Here is a 19073-nt window from a genome sequence, read left to right on the forward strand (position 1 = left end):
CCTTATAAATGACAAAAGAAAAGTTCCTCTATTTTATCTAGAAATTGTTACGTATACTTTTTCATTGATAAAAAATATCCAAAAAGATGGTAACAAAGGGTATTATTATTGGCTCTAATAACATGTAAAATAGGACTCGAATTACTTACTTTAAAGGACTAATTTAAAATTTGAATTCCCAGTATCGCTGGCCTCATGAGTGACATAAATTACTTATGTTAAAGAACTAATCTAAAATTTGCATTGCAAGTATTCATGACTTAGTGGGTGACATAAATTACTTACTTTAAAGAACTAATCTAAAATTCACATTCCAAGCCTTATTTTTTAAAACAATAAATTACTTATTTTAAAAGACTAATCTAAAATTTGCATTCCAAGCCTTATTTTTTTAACAAGTAGTATAACATATCATATTCGTACGCAGCCATAGATTCCTATTGGTCAGTGAAAATAGGACGTGACCTTTAAGGTACCTTAGCGTTTATTTCCAGCAACCTAACACCTACCTATTTCCTAGACCTTTCTCAAATCTTGATTGAAAAATAAGAAGTTGGTTTTGGCTTTCTCTTCAATAAAAAGGAGAGGAAGACACCAACCCCTCCATTCAGATTTCAGCTTATATCGTTGAAAGACACAAGTTTTTGGTAACATTAATGGCTTCTATCAACATTTCTTTCCCTTCAACATCTCTCTCTCGCTCCCAGTAAGTGCTTACTAGTAATTTTTTTTTTTCAAGAAACGTGTTGCAACTGAGCTGTATAGAATTTTCAAGAACGAATCTGTTGATTCTGGTTTTAGATTTATGGGTTTTGTAGTGTCTTGTTTTTTGGTTCATTCTTTTTATGAGTATGTTTAATTTGGATCAGTTTGAGGACTTGTTATTTTCAAGAACGATGCATTTCTTGAAAAGGAAGAGGTTTCTTTGACTTTGATTTGTAAAAGGTTGTGGTTTTTGTTTGAATTGTTCTTGTTTGAACTTTGCAGAGTCACCACTTAGTTTTTACAATTTTACCGCTTTTCAAGACTCCTTATTTGCCTTGGTGATTGTCTATGATGCCATTTCTTTTTTGTAAATAATTTAGGATTGAGGCGTAGTAGTAATAGTTACCTGTACCAATGCCGGAATTAAGATTTTTATTAAGGGGTGTCAAAATATAAAAAGTAAAGATACGAAGAAATAAAAGGGATTCGCCACATAGTATACATAAAAAAATCTTCTTTACGTATCTATACAACGTTATTTTCCAACGAACACCCCCCTTAGATGCATGTGGCTCCGCCACTTCCCTGTACCTGTGCCAATCTTTAATCTTTTTCCGCAGGAAAAGAGTTTATTATGTTTTTATATCCTTCTTTGTAAGAGAGCAAGGTGTCAAAGAGTCATGTGAAGACTTTGTAATATCTGTTATTAACATCAGCTTAGTCTATAATGTTCAAATCTTTAATGTGGTTGAGCATTCTACAGTCACCTGTTTAAATATTGATTTTTCACCTTTCACTTTCTTAATAATTTGCAGTATTAGGAGTTCTCTCTGATCTGCTCATTTTTCTTGTAGAGCATCAAAGAACTTCAAGTTGTTCAATGGACTGCACTCCGGCGATGTATATTCTGTTAATGGCGTCTCTTCAGAGTCATTCACACGTCGTAATCCTAGAGCACACTTAACCATCAGGAATGATTTTAAGATTAAATCTGCATTCTTATCTGGTCAAGGAGACGTCCGTTCTCAATCCAGGGGAGAAAGTTCTCTGTTGAGTAGCCTCTCTACAGGAACTGAGACTCAACCTGATGCTGTAACGTTTGGAACGCTAGCAGCAGATGTTGTTGTTCCTACAACAAGTGGTTTTTCTTCAGATAATGATGAATTCGATTTGGATCGGCCGACAGAAGGTTTTTCATCTGTTCCTGAGGCCATCAAAGACATTCGCCAAGGAAAGGTAGGTTATTCTTAAAAAGTCAACAAGAGTAGTTTGTCTTATGTTATGTAGAAATAAACTAAGTCAAAATCCTTAATGCAGATGGTGCTAGTTACAGATGATGAAGACAGAGAAAATGAAGGGGATTTAATTATGGCTGCATCCAAAGCTACACCAGAAGCAATGGCTTTCTTTGTGAGGCATGGAACAGGGATAGTTTGTGTGAGTATGGTAGAGGAAGACTTGGAGAGGTTACAGCTTCCATTGATGGTAAACGATAAAAAGAATGAGGAGAAACTTTGTACAGCATTCACAGTCTCAGTGGTATGTATTAACTTGATTACGCACCTTTGTATCTCTTTTTGTAGGGGGGTTTGGGGGCGCAAGGGGACTTTCTTAATGGCAAGCCAGTTCTCATTTCAGAATTTGGGAATTTAACATTTCTAAACCTACTTGATACATTCGAATTACTAAGTTGTTCGATATCTAAACCTTACCAACTAAAGAAAGAAGAAAGAAAGATGTAAGAAATTTTCTACAAAAAATTTGTAACACGAGTAACGAAATGCTGGGTATTGTTATCCAAGGAGAGTTACTCCCAGTCAATGCTGGAATACTGTGTTTTCCAGGGAATATTTTAAGGATGTAGTGAATGCTATTCTTGCAACTGTGTGGAATACGACTACCTTTTATCTTCTATAGTTTACTTCGACATTTGTTAAGGGCGAAAATATAAATAACATACCTAAGGCTTGTTTTTGAACACATTCTAAGATTTAATTTTCTTCCTGGGGTTCTGAGCCAAAAGACTTCTTGAAATTATCCGTCACCTGTGCTACCTCTCGCTGCTGGTTGTCGGTTGTCCTTTCAGCATCCTAGTCTAGTGTCCTGTTAAATAGATGCTAATGAAGCATTAATGGTAAAACAATCACGCAGGACGCAAAGCATGGAACCACTACAGGAGTATCTGCTCATGATAGAGCAACAACAGTATTGGCACTTGCGTCCAGAGATTCAAAACCTGAGGATTTCAACCGACCGGGACATATTTTTCCATTGAAATACAGGGTAGGCGGGGTTTTAAAACGAGCTGGACATACTGAAGCTTCTGTGGATCTTGCCATGTTAGCTGGCTTAGACCCTGTTGGAGTAATATGTGAGGTTGTGGATGATGATGGTTCCATGGCTAGATTGCCTAGGCTTCGTCAATTTGCAAAAGAACATAACTTGAAGATCATATCAGTTGCTGACTTAATCAGGTAGTTAACAGATCTGCTTCTGATTTCTTTACGAGTTGGTGTTGCTGAATAACTCCTTCATTGGTTATTGTTTTGATGGTTCTAACGTGAGGCTTCCTTTTCTGTCTGGAACTATTTTAGTTTTACTTGATCAAACGAGGAAGTCTACTTCTGATGTTCTTCTTTCTCTTCGTTTGCATTCAGCTGCATTAATATCTTAAACACAGTAGAAGTGACTTTCCCTTATCCTTGCTTTGTCCAGAAAATGCTTGAAAGCAAGCAGTCTTTTAGCCCTATTCAACTTGTTTCTACTAACTAGCTTTTGGTACATTATCTGACACGAACTTCCTTTTACAGATATAGGAGGAAAAGAGATCAGTTGGTAGAGCATGCTTCTGCTGCAAGAATACCAACTATGTGGGGCCCGTTCACTGCCCATTGCTTCAAGTCAATAATAGATGGTATTGAGCACATTGCTATGGTTAAGGTGAGCAACTTTTGGGGATATTCTCGCATGTATATTCAGCAGTGGTAGGACTAGTCGAAATTGTACATACATTTCAGTTTGTTGTGTTTCACTAATCACAAAACTGAATATATCAATTAGAAACATAAGGTTCCATCTTATTTAAAAAAAAAAATGGAAAGGGGACGGGCATGTTGACTATTGTATACTGATTTGGTATGAGTTTGTTAAATAATCAGGGAGATATAGGAGACGGACAAGATATTCTTGTACGGGTACACTCAGAATGCCTCACAGGAGATATATTCGGTTCAGCCAGATGTGACTGTGGAAGCCAGCTGGCACTTGCAATGCAACAAATTGAGGCTGCTGGCAGGGGGGTTTTGGTTTACCTCCGTGGTCATGAGGGTAGAGGAATTGGTTTGGGTCACAAACTTCGTGCTTATAATTTACAAGATGCTGGACGTGATACTGTTGAAGCGAATGAAGAGCTTGGTTTGCCCATTGATTCAAGAGAGTATGGGGTTGGTGCACAGGTACTTATTTCTTATAAAAACTTCTAGTGAATATATAAGCTCGCTCTGCATCGTGAGGTGAATTTTGTGTAAATCTAGGTACCTTGTAGCAAAACTAAACTTGTATCCTTCTGCAGATCTTAAGGGATCTTGGTGTTCGAACTATGAAGCTGATGACAAACAATCCTGCAAAATACAGTGGGCTCAAGGGTTATGGTTTGGCAATTTCTGGTAGGGTCCCCCTTCTGACTCCCATTACAAAAGATAACAAGAGATATTTGGAAACAAAACGTGCTAAAATGGGCCATGTGTATGGCAACCTTATTCGCCCTGGAAGCAGCACCAGCACAACAAATGGTAAACCAAACTAGGAGAAATCTTCAACTACACAGAATGCATAACATACTAATGTTTCCATGCTTGGGACTGATAAGATGTTCTGTTTGGCGAACAACTTGCTGGAGAAATAGCAATCACCTGGATAGCAATCAACTCGGGATACCTTAACAAATAATTCCATATTTTAATCATTGTTTTATTGCTACTCGTGCCAGAATAATGAATTCTTGGTGCTTATTATTTTTACGGACATTCGTTTTGTCTTTAAATGTATATTAGCGTTGATGAGAAGTAACGGGATTCACCTTGTCCTGGATCCCATATCAAGTGTTAGTGGAAGGAGGAAAAGCCAGCATATAGACTGACAGGATATGTATTCTTGCATTGGAGAATGTATTTAAACTCTTTTTATAGGCCGTAGCGTTTAGTAGCAACTAGATGTTATGGTTGGTGTACTATAACTTGCTGAAATGATTTCATGAGTTTACTGTTGGCAATTTAAACTTGATCGATGTTGGTTTAATTACTTATGCTGATAACAGGTCAGTGTTTGCCCTTTGTGTTTACATCAAAACAAACAATTTTTTTGTGCAACTGATCAAAACAAACAATTTAACCTAATTAGTTGCAAATTAGAATGAGAATCACTTCAGCTGGTTAAGCGATTAAAGTTCGTATGGCACATGTTTTGCATTGATTGGTCTGATGCAAACTAAGAGGTACTAGGAATGTTATTTGTTGCCTTATTAGTTATTGTGATAGTTGTAATACCTGTACTGAGTTTGGATAGAAGCCTGTCCGAGAAGGCACCAACGTGGTTTCCATCTGTATTTGCAGACATGAAAAACAAGTTTATTTGTCAGACAGGAAATAAGTTACTTATGAGATTATATTCTCTTTCTTGCCAATATGTTTGGACTAACGTGTGCAATAATCTTCTGCCTCTTTAATGAAAAACGTCCAAAATTCATTTTTGGACTAACGTAGAACTAAAACCGTGTTTTTTCACCTTGACCAGCCTGGAACTTCTACAAATTACAAAAACTCTGTGTTTTAAAATTCAGTGCTTTTACCTATTAGAGCCCGTTTGGATTGGCTTATAGCTTAAAGCTGTTTGCAGCTTATAAGCTGAAAAAAATAAGTTGGGGTAATTCAACTTATTTTTTTTGGCTTATAAGCTGTTTTCAGCTTATAGGCTGCTTTAGATAAACTAAGTTAAATGAGTCCAATTATTTTTTTGAGCTTATTTTAAGCATAAAATGACTTTAAGCTGGCCAGCCAAACACTCAAAAAAGCTGAAAACAGCTTATAAGCCAACTTATAAGCAATCCAAACGGGCTCTTAGAGCTTAGGATCTTTAAGTTTAGGAAAGTACCCCTGTCAGTTTTAAACCTTTTCATATGCACTGTTGGTATACATTCAATGAATGTGCAAATAACCTTTAAAATTTGGCAGATAATTGATTACACGTCCGCGGTCTTTTCTTTTACCGTGTAGACTAATTACATTAAAGAATTTAAGTTATAACACTGACCATATAAAGACTTTTCACACTATTTTCCAAGTTACCACTTAGGCACTTACCTTATACTAGTATATTATATTTTATATAATTACTAAACTGTACTTGTCGTATACTATAAATCACTTGTAGTTACCTTTTAATTAACTTATTTTTACTGGAATTAACCTTAGCTTAATATGGTGAAATTTTTCATAGCATAAGTGTTTAAAATTAGAACCCTAAGTTAAATTGTTCCAAAAAACCTTCCAAAATCCCAAAAAAAGAAAAGAAAAAACAAGTCGTGCATGCAATTCAGAACTCAGACCATTAGTCTTCCTTATAAATAATACTCTGCCAACCTTAATTCTTTCTCTCGCACAAACTCCCCTTCTTTTTTCTCTCCAATATTTTTCCTTTCCTTACACTGCATGCAATGGCATCATCATTATCATCATACAATGGTCTCTTAGTCCTGATGATGGCAACATTCTTCATGGCCATGGGATTAACAACTTCACATTCCCCCTTAAGTTCTCCATCACCATCACCACTAAAGTCATCACCATTATTTGTTCATCCACCAATTAGTGCTCCTGTTTATTCTCCTCTATCTGCTTCAATTTCTCAGTCTCCATCATCTAACGTCGCTCCCGAGCCTGCAACTAATGCTGCTGTTACGTTCAACTTTAGCACCTATCTGGTCGTTGGATCAGTTGCTGCTCTCATCTCTGCCTTTGCTTTCTTGGTCTAGGTTGAAAGTTTACAAGTAGTACTATTAGTTTTATTTTAAGAATTCGTAACACTTAGTATTGTTTTTCTTTTGGAGTTGTCTTGTATTGTATGTAATGAATACTAGTAGTAGTATTTAGTACTGACGAATGACAATAGGAGTTTGATTTTGTTTGTTCGTGTTTAATATGTTACCCTTGCTTCATATACACTTTGCTGCTAGTTTCCCTGTTTTACTCCGATTCCTGTTGAATGATGATTTCTTGAATGCATGGCAGAGGTGTATCTTTGGTGCCTTTAAATACGTTTCAAACAAATCTTGATGATTCTAATCAAATTTTGAATTCCCCCGGACCACATACATACATAATTCGCAGAGGTATAATAGAGGATCAATTTTACAAGAGTTTAGTTTCAACTTGCGATTGTAACATCTTGATCCATCTCTGGGTTATTCCAGCAAAAAGAAAAAGTACTACCTCTGTCCCAGTTTATGTGGCGGCATTTGGGCATGAAGTTTACGAAAGAAAAATAAGACTTTGAAAACTTGTGATCTGAAACAAGCAACACATGTGTGATGAGAAGATTAAATCTAAATTCTTTTTAAAAAGGAAGTATGACACATAAATTGGCACAGGGAGTATAAAATTTGCAGTTTTCACTCTTTATTGCTAAATATGGTCTTGATTTCTGGGATCAAAGGATGGGAAAAAAGACAGAGTATCTTATCACCTTTAGTTTGATGGAAAAGCTGTAAGTGGTAATTGAAGTCCCTTTGGTACTTTTAACATCTTTGACTGCTTGTTGGAAGGTTTGTCTTGTTGAAAGCTATGTTTTGTTGGTCCATCTTCTTGACTGCTTTTACTCTCTTCAATTTTGGTTTCCCTTCCATTACAAGAGAAAAAAAAAAGCTACTCATTCAGAACTTTGTGTGTATGTATGTTTTTCTTTTCCCTTTTTTTTGGAAGACTTTAGGGAGTTTCTTCATTGACAAATGGTGGTTGAACATCCTAGGCTAAAGGATTGATTCAGAAGCTGAATATTGGATCCTTCACATAAGAATGACACAATTGCAGGAATTAAAATAATCACCTATCATATGTATAGAAAATTGGACTATGGCCTGAAATGGATGCAAGCTGATTCCTCTCAATTTTATCTGCATACGAATTTATAAAATGTTACTACAATTTTATTTGCATACGAATATAATCTCAAACTGAGAGGTCATCCTCATCATTGCAGTGAATTGAGAGGTCATCTTTTTTAAATCTTCCTGCTAGAGGATAAAACTAAGGTCTTAGCCAAAGATTTTTGCAGCTTATCACATCTTTCAGCACCATCTGACCTGTTCCATTCACTGCTCGAAAAGTAGTAGAACAGTACTGTACGTACTCACTAGGAGCCATCTGATCAAACAACGAAAGATTGAGGCTCCGGAGATGATTCAGGGTAGGAGTTGAGGGCTTTAACGTTTTCCTTATCTTGATTTGAATCTCCATCTTGGCCATTAAAACTGGCTTTGACGACCAGAATTCGCAATAACAAAAGAGAAAAAGCAGAACTCTGAATTTTCATTAATAAGCTTCTGGACTAGAGTTCCTTTTTCTTTTTGTTGATTTCTGAATTTCAAGTTGTTCTTAAATACCCCTTACAGATGCACAGCCCATGTTTAACCGCACACTTCACTCCACCAACTTGGTACTAACTGGCATTAGTTTATTTTCATCATACTCCTGATTCGTCGCACCAACTTGATAAAGTTGGCATTAGTTTATTGTGATTATACTCACGACTCATGCTATAGGATGCACGTAAACCCACTCCGTGGGATTATACTGGGTATGTTATCCTTATTAAGAACCCAATGTGCATGTACATGTATTTATTCCCCTTACTTGTTGGAGTAATATACAAGCAACTCTTCTACCATATCTTTCAATTACAATTCATAAACAAGGCAAGAAATTTTTTCTTGATTTTTCCAAGTTCAAGCTTCACCTTAAATGTATTTTCAATAAATGTTATACTATTTTCCAGTCTAGTTTGGTCAAGCGTCAATAAGATGTTGTATCTTTCATTCTACATTTCTGCAGATTATTCTAAAATAATGTTACTTGTCCTAATAAATTCTAATCTAAAGAAAGGCAAGGAAAAAATGCCCAAGTCAAACAACTTGCTATGATGGTCACTCATTCAAGTTAACAGTTTCGTGATGATTTTGCACAAGTAATTGTCTGTATCACGTTCGAGTTCATACACATATTTCTCATTCAAACACACTCACACTCCAATTCTATCACCACATTTGCTATCCAACAGAGTGAATTGCTATTACCATGGATCGAATACGAATCTTCCAGTCACCATCTGTCACGACCCAATCCCGTAGGTCGTGACTGGTGCCCTAATTGGGCACCCTGACATACCTATCCATATCGAATCACATCCAAATAGCATATGCGGCCATAAGTACTATATGCCGTCTCAAACCATATCAAACTGTATCAGACACATTTCAACGCAACCATGAGCGAACATATACATATATATATATATATATCAAAAAGCCGGCAAGGCTGTCAAATGTATCAAAAGATGACAAGGCTATCAAATGGCGCAACGGCCCAAAACGCATATACAAAATGCACGCCGACGAGGCTGCCATAACGAGTAGAATCATATAAACACAACTGTACAGAAGCAGGCACACACACCCACAAATACGTCTACAGACCTCTAACAGACCAAACGAATCATATGGCGGGACAGGGCCCCGCCGTACCCCTGAACGAATATATGTACATACATAGCGAACAAAAATATATACCAAAAGATATGCTCTGAAAGGAGAAGAGCACTCCAACCGCAAAAAGGGGGTGTCCTAAACCGGTGGATCACCAAACTGTGTGTCTGTACCTGCGGGCATGAAACGCAGCCCCCGAAGGAAGGGGGTCAGTACGAAATATGTATTGAGTATGCAAAACAGAATGTACAGAAAGCAAATCTGAGATATAAACGAAATGGAAGTATCAAACATAAGTGCAAATCCAACATATCAAAATTTCTTTACTTTCAAAAACATGTAAGTCATGCATCGGGTACAGAAGAATATGGTCGCCCACCCGTCGATGGCGCCATAACACAGCATAACACCAGAAAGTCTCAAATCTCCGTATCCCCGTCACATATCACATCACAACATAACGCCATACACAGCATAACACCAAATATAGGTGGAACCCGACCCTCTTTTGCGAGTAGCTCGGTGAACCATAAACACAGCATAACTCTGGAGTATATCAAAATGCGCACGATAACGGAACCGGCCCGGGACTCGGCGAAAGGAATAACAGAATGCACGAATAGAGTCGTGAGTAGTCATATGCATAAAATCATTATCATAACTTCAAACATAAGTAAAATGATCATATTTGAAATCGGAACAATGGTCATACCAAATTCATTCAAAGATTCTCCGAATTACATAAAGGAAGGTCGCGGGACCCACGGATGGGTATCGACCCGAATCAGGCCCGCTTATGGAGAACATACTCATTATACATCATGCAAACTCTTATGAAAATGTTGGAACAATCCGAGCCTTTATGCGAAAGATATGACATTCAAAAATTACGAAATTCATTAAAGTGAAACCTTTTTGTACAAAGTTTGGAAATCCCTTCTTTCAAAAACATAATGGTTCATTTTTCATCAAATCATACATAAGAGTGCCAAGGAATAGATATAGATCATATCATGCTCGGATTTCGGATTTGGAATTCCCTTAAGGCTCTAGTCTAGCCTATGTGAAACTAAGGCATGCCAAGAAAAGAAGGTTGCTTTACATATCTCGTACGCACTCCAAGATAGCCAATCTAAAGTAAATCCCAATCTACGCCTCGGGCTCCCCAAGGTCTACAAATACGCCAACGAATACCAAACATTAGCTAAGGGCACTTAAGCCATTCATTCCAACTATTCATTAAATTCTACAGAAAATTCGGCAGCATTTCCCCTGTAAATAGGCCATCCCGAGAATTTAACTCGCTCAAAATCAACAACAACAACCACAATAACCAACCTAGCAACATCGATAATCAATTCGAAAGGCAAAATAATAATAGTAGCTCTCTTTTACATCATTCGACAACTTTCCAATCATTCAACTCAATGGCTTACTTTCAAGCCACAACATCATTCGTAAATTCGATTATTAACCCAAACCTATACTAACAACATTCAAGAACATTCTAAACAATTCACAATTTTTTTCCAAAAGTGGCCGAAAACAGCCCCCTAGCCGTGAGCAGCCCCTAAAACCGAAACAGCCCTCTTTTCACGTTCCTCGATTTCAATTCATGTTTTGCATCACAATCCACAATATAACGATATCATTCTCATAAAATATACGAATTACATCAAACGTACAATAAGCCTTAAATCAGCCCCTACCATTCCAACATCATTTTTGAGTCATTAAATGCTCAATTCCAACTAAAATTCATAACGACGACAATTAAAACGCTAAGCGATAGTAATGCGATCTTCGACATATTATAGGACTCACATTCGTCCGCACTACACATATACATATGTTAATGGTCCTCATATATAAAGATTGCATTAAATGCACAAAGTTCTCCAAATCAGTCCGCACATTTATCATATCAAACTTGGGACATTAAACTCTCATTTCCAACATAAAAGTCATCACAATAACCATTACGACGCTAAGCGATATTAATTCATTCTTGGCCACACCCACATCTATACATATACACATTTAGATGGTTCTAATCTATCTCTTCACCGTACAACAATCAACAAGCTACAAGGTACTAATTTATCAACTCAATCACACAACACACGCATACCCCTCACACGGCCCACATACCAAACACAAGACCCAACTTCAACATTCCATATTTCATGATTTTTATCCATTTTAGAATACTACAATACGCATACAACATTTATAACTCAAAAACAAGATTAGAACTCACCTTTCTTCTTCAATCCACCAATAGGCTAGGGTTTGCAAATCTCTTAAATGAAAGACTTGATCGCTCCAACGATGCTTCCACGTTAATTAGGGACCTCTAATTAGTGGGTTAACACCAAGGAAATAATTTTTGAGAAGCTAAAAATGGTCTTGGGTTTCCCTTGTTCTTGGCCGAAAACAGTGGGTTGAAGGGCTCTCCAAGTCTTGTTTTATTTACTAAGTGTTGAATGGTGAGAAGATGAATTAAAGTCCTCTTTTTAAGTCCACAAAATATCCACATTGTCTTTGGCCCACACAATGTGTTGGACCAATTAAAATTGGCCACACAAATGTGTGGGACCATTTAATACACACGACCACCATGGCCTTTTGCACAATATTTTTAATTCCAATTTTATGAATTGTGGTCCCAATTTTTCCTAAGTGTTCAATGCCAACAATTTCATATATAACTTATATCTCAAAATAAAATCAAATGGTCAAAAGTCCCGACTTCGAATCCCGGATTAGTCTTGGCCTTAAATTATCATAGTTAATCCAGGTTGTCCCAATGTATAAAAATACGGGACGTAACATCCTCCCCCCCTTAATAACATTCGTCCTCGAATGTTGGATTAATGCTACAGATCTTACTACAAATTCGGGGGAAGATTCTTTTATAGCCATCACATACAAATCATTCATAAATCAACATAGTCAAACATAGAAATTGGATTACCTGAAGGTACTGGAAATAGGTGAGGATACCTTTCCTTCATCTGCTCCTCAGCCTCCCAGGTCATTTCTTCGCGGTTATTATTCCGCCACAGCACTTTAACCGATGCCACCTCTTTATTCCGCAACTTTCTTACCTGACGATCCAATATGGCTATAGGTTGCTCTTCATAAGATAGCTCCTCTGTGACCTGTATATCAACTGCAGGAAAGATTTTGGAAGGGTCACCAATACACTTACGAAGCATAGAAACATGGAATACCGGGTGAACCGCTCCCAAATCAGCCGGTAGATCCAGTTCATAGGCCACCTTGCCTATTGTACGAATAATTTGATACGGCCCAATATATCTCGGACTGAGCTTTCCTTTCTTGCCAAACCTCATGTCACGACCCAGCTCCGTGGGCCGCGACTGGTGCCCTACTTGGACACCTAAACAGACATACAAACCAAATCGTCATTTTATCGCTTAACTCAAACTTCATATTCATCATTTTAAACAGAGCTAGAAACAAATATTATCTTACGCGATTTCACGTACAAAATATCATATCAAAACCAAAAGAGTTGGCGGAATATACATCGCCCAAATTTCAGCACAACCAGATGCGTATATATATATCAAAAGCCGACAAGGCTATCAAATGGCACAACGGCCCCAAAACATATACAAAATGCACGCCGACAAGGCTGCCATAACGAGTAGGATCATACAAACACATCTGAACAGAAGTAGGCACAACCCACATGTACGTCTACAAACCTCTAAACAGACCAACCGTATCATATGGCGGGACAGGGCCCCGCCGTACCCCTGAACAAATATATACATATGCAAAGACCGAATATATACCAAAATGTAGGCTCCGGAATAAGAGGAGCACTCCAAACAGCAGAAGAGGGTATCCTAAACTGGTGGATCACCAAACTGTGCGTCTATACCTGCGGGCATGAAACACAGCCCCCCGAAGAAAGGGGGGTCAGTACGAAATATGTACTGAGTATGCAAAGCAGAAGATACAGAGAACAAATCTGAGGCATAAAAGAAATAGTAGTACAGAACATAAGTAGAAATTCAACATATCAAAATGTTTACTTTCAAAATATAAGTCATGCATAAGGTACAGAAGAATATGGTCGCCCGCCCGTCAATGGCGCCATAACACAGCATAACACCAGAAGGTTTCAAATCTCCGTATCCCCGTCACATATCACATCACAACATAACGCCATACACAGCATAACACCAAATATATGTGGAACCCGACCCTCTTTTGCGAGTAGCTCGGTGAACCATAAACACAGCATAACTCCGGAGTATATCAAAGTGCGCACGATAACAGAACCGGCCCGGGAACCGGCGAAAGATATAACAGAACGCACGAGTAGAGTCGTGAGTAGTCATATGCATAAAATCATTATCATGAACTCAAACATAAGTAAACTGATCATACTTGAAAAATCGAAATAATAGTCATAACGAATTCTTTCAAAAGTTCCCGAATTACATAAAGGAACGTCGCGGGACCCACGGACGGGTATTTATCCAAGTCGGGCCCGCTTATGGAAAACATACTAACATACTCATTATACATAATGCAAACTCTTATGAAAATGTTGGAACAATCCGAGCCTTTATGCGAAAGATATGCATTCAAAAATTACGAAATTCATTAAAGTGAAACCTTTTTGTACAAAGTTTGGAAATCACTTCTTTCAAAAACATAATGGTTCATATTTCATCAAATCATACATAAGAGTGCCAAGGAATATATATATATATCATATCATGCTCGGATTTCGGATTTGGAATTTCCTTAAGGCTCTAATCTAGCCTATGTAAAACTAAGACATGCCAAAAAGAAAGAAGGTTGCTTTACATACCTGTTGGCGACTATTCGTGAATCCTTTTCTCCTCGTTGCTCTTTTCGCCTATTTATGTAAAAGTGACGTTATCGTTAGTAACTACATTTTCTAATTCGCAAGTCCATAGTTCACTCTTTTATAGGACCTACATTTCAGTCTATATATATATTCTCGCTTAAGTTTTCTATTATCAAAAATTCTAGCGAAGATTCGGCAGCACTTCCCCTATATGTTCACCTATCCCAAATTTTCAATTGTTCTCCTGTAGACACAAAAATACCAATAACAATATATGGACACCATTATACTTCCAATTCCTTGTGTTCAACATACATCTACCAAGTTTTACAAGAATCACAACAACACATTCTTTCTTTCAATTTCATGAATCACACTAATAATCCACACGTCTAAAAACATCATTTATACAATTATAATAACTATATTAGCATCATATTAGCTCCTACAACAACCCACAAACAATTTAAATTTCAACTTGAATCATTAAACTTCATCCTCACCACACGTCCATAACAACAATCAACCAGCCATCAAATAAATCAATCCACCAATTTCCCCTAAACCAGCCCCTACACGGCTTCAATACCAACATATAAAATTTCTATGATTTTTATTCATTTCCACACATTACCACACGTTCAAACCATCCACAATATATGCAAAATAAGATTGAACATTACTTCATATAAGCCTTTCACACGGCTAACTTTAAATTTCAACAACAACATTTACAATCTTTCATATTCAACACACCTTTCTCAAATTAAACGAGTTTAGCATCCTCCTAAATGTGTATAAAAAAGAGATCAAATCTTACCTTATTCAACTTGGCTCCTTAACCTTGCTAATCACTTGAATAAATTCAACACTTTGAGGCATAATTTCTCCCCATCACTCCTCCATTGCTCGACTAGAACCCACCTTGGCCGAGAGCCTTATATTTGTTTTTCCAAAAGAAATTTTTCTTCTTTGCTTAACTTGAAATAAATGAATCTTGTAATGAACATGTAGTGCTATATATGTGAGGCTCCTCTAATTGATGACTTGTGTTTGCTGAACTCTAAAACTCCCGTACTAGACAACAATTAATGGTCTCTTACCATATATGTTTATTGGACTTCTCCAAATGGGGCTTAGCCGAGAATTCCAAGGAATGGCTTTGTTTCCATCAAAATGGTTTCAATCGTGAGAAATGCTTCTAGGAGGAAGTGTTCTTGTCCTAGTATTGTAATATAAAATAGATAAGGCCCATCTTCAACATAAATTATTATTAATTTAGATAGAATGAGTCATAGCTAGTATGTCTACTATGTATACACGTATGGGCCTTTTTGACCAAACCTTTGGTGCTTTTCCATGTTAGTCATAAGAATAGCTATTTAATTAGTAGACCCCACTTAGTGGAGAAAACCAACTGAAAATATTAGCCCCCCTTATAAGATATTTAACATTATTCAAAAAGAAACATTTCAGTAGTTACCAAATGCCACACATAAAATATTATTTGCAATTACCGTTGTCACATCTTTTGCCTTAAATAATTTTGGGCCTTCATTCCTCGTATACACCGAGCTCTTGATTTTTATCCTTGGATATGATCTAATTCTCCGGGCTCGGGTAAATTTTCTCACGTTGGACGATTAAATTTTCTAGTCCAAAAGTACGGGATATTATAGCTTAGACCGTATTCCATTTAAATAAATTTTGAACTTCGACGAAATTTATTTTCTTCGATTGGTTAAATTTCAATTCCTTACGATACATGCGTACCATAACTTTAACCACTTATAAGCTTGGGGGATAACCTCGTGCCCATTACTAATATCATTTAACTCACACGCTTTCCAACACATGAAAATACGGGATGTAACACCTCATAACCCCTTTCATAGGGGAAACTTTCAGGAACACCCAATCGCCAATCTGAAACTCTAACGGTCGACGTCGTTTATCAGCATAAGATTTCTGTCGACTCTGGGCCGCTAATAGTCGCTCTCGAATCAGTTTCACTTTATCGACTGCCTTCTGGACTACATCTGGACCAATTAATTGAGTATCACCCACGTCAAACCAACCGATCGGAGATCTGCATTTCCTGCCATACAAAGCCTCGTATGGTGCCAGCTGAATACTGGAGTGGTAGTTGTTATTATAAGCAAATTCAACAAGCGGCAAATGATCATCCTAACTACCTTTGAAATCAATAACACAGGCACGCAACATATCTTCCAATGTCTGAATAGTGCGCTCTGCCTGTCCGTCGGACTGGGGATGAAATGCTGTACTCAGACTCACCTGGGTCCCCAATCCCTCCTGAAATGATCTCCAGAAATTTGCTGTAAACTGGGCACCTCTATCGGAAATAACAGACACAGGAACTCCGTGCAGTCTCACAATCTCCTTAATATATAATCTGGCATAATCTTCAGCTGTGTAGGTAGTCCGAACTGGAAGAAAATGGGCTGATTTTGTCAGCCGATCAACGATAACCCAAATGGAGTCTTACCTCCGTGGAGTGCGAGGCAAGCCTACAACGAAATCCATATTAATTATCTCCCACTTCAACGTCGGAATCTCCATCTCCTGCAATAGCCCACCGGGCTTCTGATGCTCAATCTTCACCTGCTGACAATTAGGGGACTGAGCAACGAACTCTGCTATGTCCTTTTTCATACCGTCCCACCAATACAGACATCTCAGATCATGATACATCTTCGTCGACCCTGGATGAACAGAATATCTGGCATAATGGGCCTCACCCATAACCTGTCATCGCAGTCCCGCAACGTCAGGTACACATAATCTGCCCCTGAATAATAGTACTCCATCGGATGTAATCTCAAAAGGGGTCTGCTCTTTTTCACGGACTGCATCTCTATACTGAATCAGAAAAGGATCATCATACTGACGCCGCTTTATCTCCCCCAGAATCGAGGACTCGGCCATTCCTCGAACAGAAATCCCAGTATCTCCAGAATCGGCTAAGCGGACTCCAAGACTGGCTAACTGAAGAATATCACGAACCATTTCTTTCTTATCAGACTGCACATCAATCAAACTTCCCATGGACTTGCGGCTAAGCGCATCTGCTACAACATTAGCTTTCCCTGGATGGTATAGAATATCAACATCATAATCTTTCAACAACTCTAACCACCGCCTCTGCCGCAAATTCAATTCTTTCTGTCTGAAAATATACTGGAGGCTCTTATGGTCCGTATAAATTTCAACGTGGACCCCATATAAGTAATGCCGCCAAATCTTCAAAGCATGAATCACCGCGGCTAACTCAAAATCGTGAGTGGGATAATTCTTCTCGTGTGGTCTGAGCTGCCGGGAAGCATAGGCTATGACTCGATCGTGCTGCATCAACACACAACCCAAACCCATACCAGAGGCATCACAATAAACCACATACCCGTCTGTCCATTCTGGGAGAGCTAAAACTGGAGCTGTAATTAATTTTTGCTTCAACATCTGAAAGTCGCGCTCACAGGCATCAGTCCACTGAAATTTCGCTGCTTTCTGAGTTAACTTTGTTAATGGCGCCGCAATGGAAGAAAAATTCTCTACGAATCTTCTGTAATAACCGGCCAAACCCAGAAAACTGCGTACCTCTGTAGGTGTAGTAGGCCTAGGCCAATTCTGTACAACTTCAATTTTCTGCGTATCAACCTGAATACCATCTGCTCCGACAATATGCCCCAGGAATGCCACAGAGGTTAACCAGAATTCACATTTCGAAAATTTAGCATATAATTACTGTTGTCGAAGAGTGCCAAACACTGTTCTCAAATGATCTGAATGCTCCTCTGCTGATCGTGAATAAACCAATATATCATCAATAAACACAATCACGAACATATTAAGGAAAGGCCGAAATACCCGATTCATCAAATCCATGAATACCGCTGGAGCATTAGTCAGCCCAAAAGACATAACTCTGAATTCATAATGCCCGTACCGGGTCCTGAAAGCAGTCTTCGGAATATCAGACTCTCGTACCCGTACCTGGTGATAACCCGAACGCAGATCTATCTTCGAGAAATATTTGGCACCCTGCAACTGATCAAACAAATCATCAATCCGGGGGAGGGGATATTTATTCTTGATAGTCACCTTATTTAATTGCCTGTAGTCAATACACATCTGCAGTGACCCATCCTTCTTTCTCACAAATAATACCGGTGCTCCCCAGGGCGATGTACTGGGTCTGATGAAACCTTTTTCTAATAAATCTTTCAACTGTTCCTTCAATTCTTTTAATTCTGCCGGTGCCATCCTGTACGGAGGAATAGATATGGGCTGCGTATCTGGCAACAAATCAATAGCAAAGTCTACCTCTCGCTCAGGCGGAAGACCTGGAAGCTCATCTGGGAATATATCTGAAAATTCGTTGACAACCGGAACTGACTGCAGAGTAGGTGTCTCGGCTGTAGTATCGTGCACACGGACCAAATGATAAATATAACCCTTCTGGATCATCTTCTTAGCCTTGAGGTATGAAATAAACTTACCCCTCGGCGACGCTGTACTACCTGACCACTCTATGACTGGTTCCCCTGGGAACTGGAAACGAACTACCTTCTGCTGGCAGTCAACATTAGCATAACAGGACGCTAACCAGTCCATGCCCATAATAACATCAAATTAAAGCATATCTAACTCTATCAAATCCGCTTTAGTACAACGATCAGATATGATAACAGAACAATCTCGATAAACCTGTCTGGCTATAACAGAATCCCCTACAGG

At 38.2% G+C, this 19073-nt stretch overlaps 1 protein-coding gene across 1 annotated transcript; it reads left to right on the forward strand.

Annotated features, from left to right (window-relative positions):
* The first annotated feature begins 532 nt into the window (after positions 1-532).
* Positions 533-4981, forward strand: LOC132598816 (bifunctional riboflavin biosynthesis protein RIBA 1, chloroplastic). Its single transcript, XM_060311919.1, has 7 exons — positions 533-706; positions 1560-1941; positions 2023-2244; positions 2857-3179; positions 3516-3645; positions 3864-4160; positions 4277-4981. The coding sequence occupies exons 1-7, from the start codon at positions 657-659 to the stop codon at positions 4508-4510; spliced, it is 1638 nt and encodes a 545-aa protein (XP_060167902.1). The 5' UTR covers positions 533-656; the 3' UTR covers positions 4511-4981.
* Positions 4982-19073: the final 14092 nt, after the last annotated feature.

Source organism: Lycium barbarum, chromosome 6 (genome assembly GCF_019175385.1).
Source record: "Lycium barbarum isolate Lr01 chromosome 6, ASM1917538v2, whole genome shotgun sequence".
NCBI lineage: Eukaryota > Viridiplantae > Streptophyta > Magnoliopsida > Solanales > Solanaceae > Lycium > Lycium barbarum.

Coding starts and splice junctions, on each gene's coding strand:
- LOC132598816 (XM_060311919.1), top strand. CDS start 657: ATGGCTTCTATCAACATTTCTTTCCCTTCAACATCTCTCTCTCGCTCC. Junction 1,942..2,022: donor AAGACATTCGCCAAGGAAAG/GTAGGTTATTCT, acceptor TCCTTAATGCAG/ATGGTGCTAGTTACAGATGA. Junction 4,161..4,276: donor AGTATGGGGTTGGTGCACAG/GTACTTATTTCT, acceptor ATCCTTCTGCAG/ATCTTAAGGGATCTTGGTGT.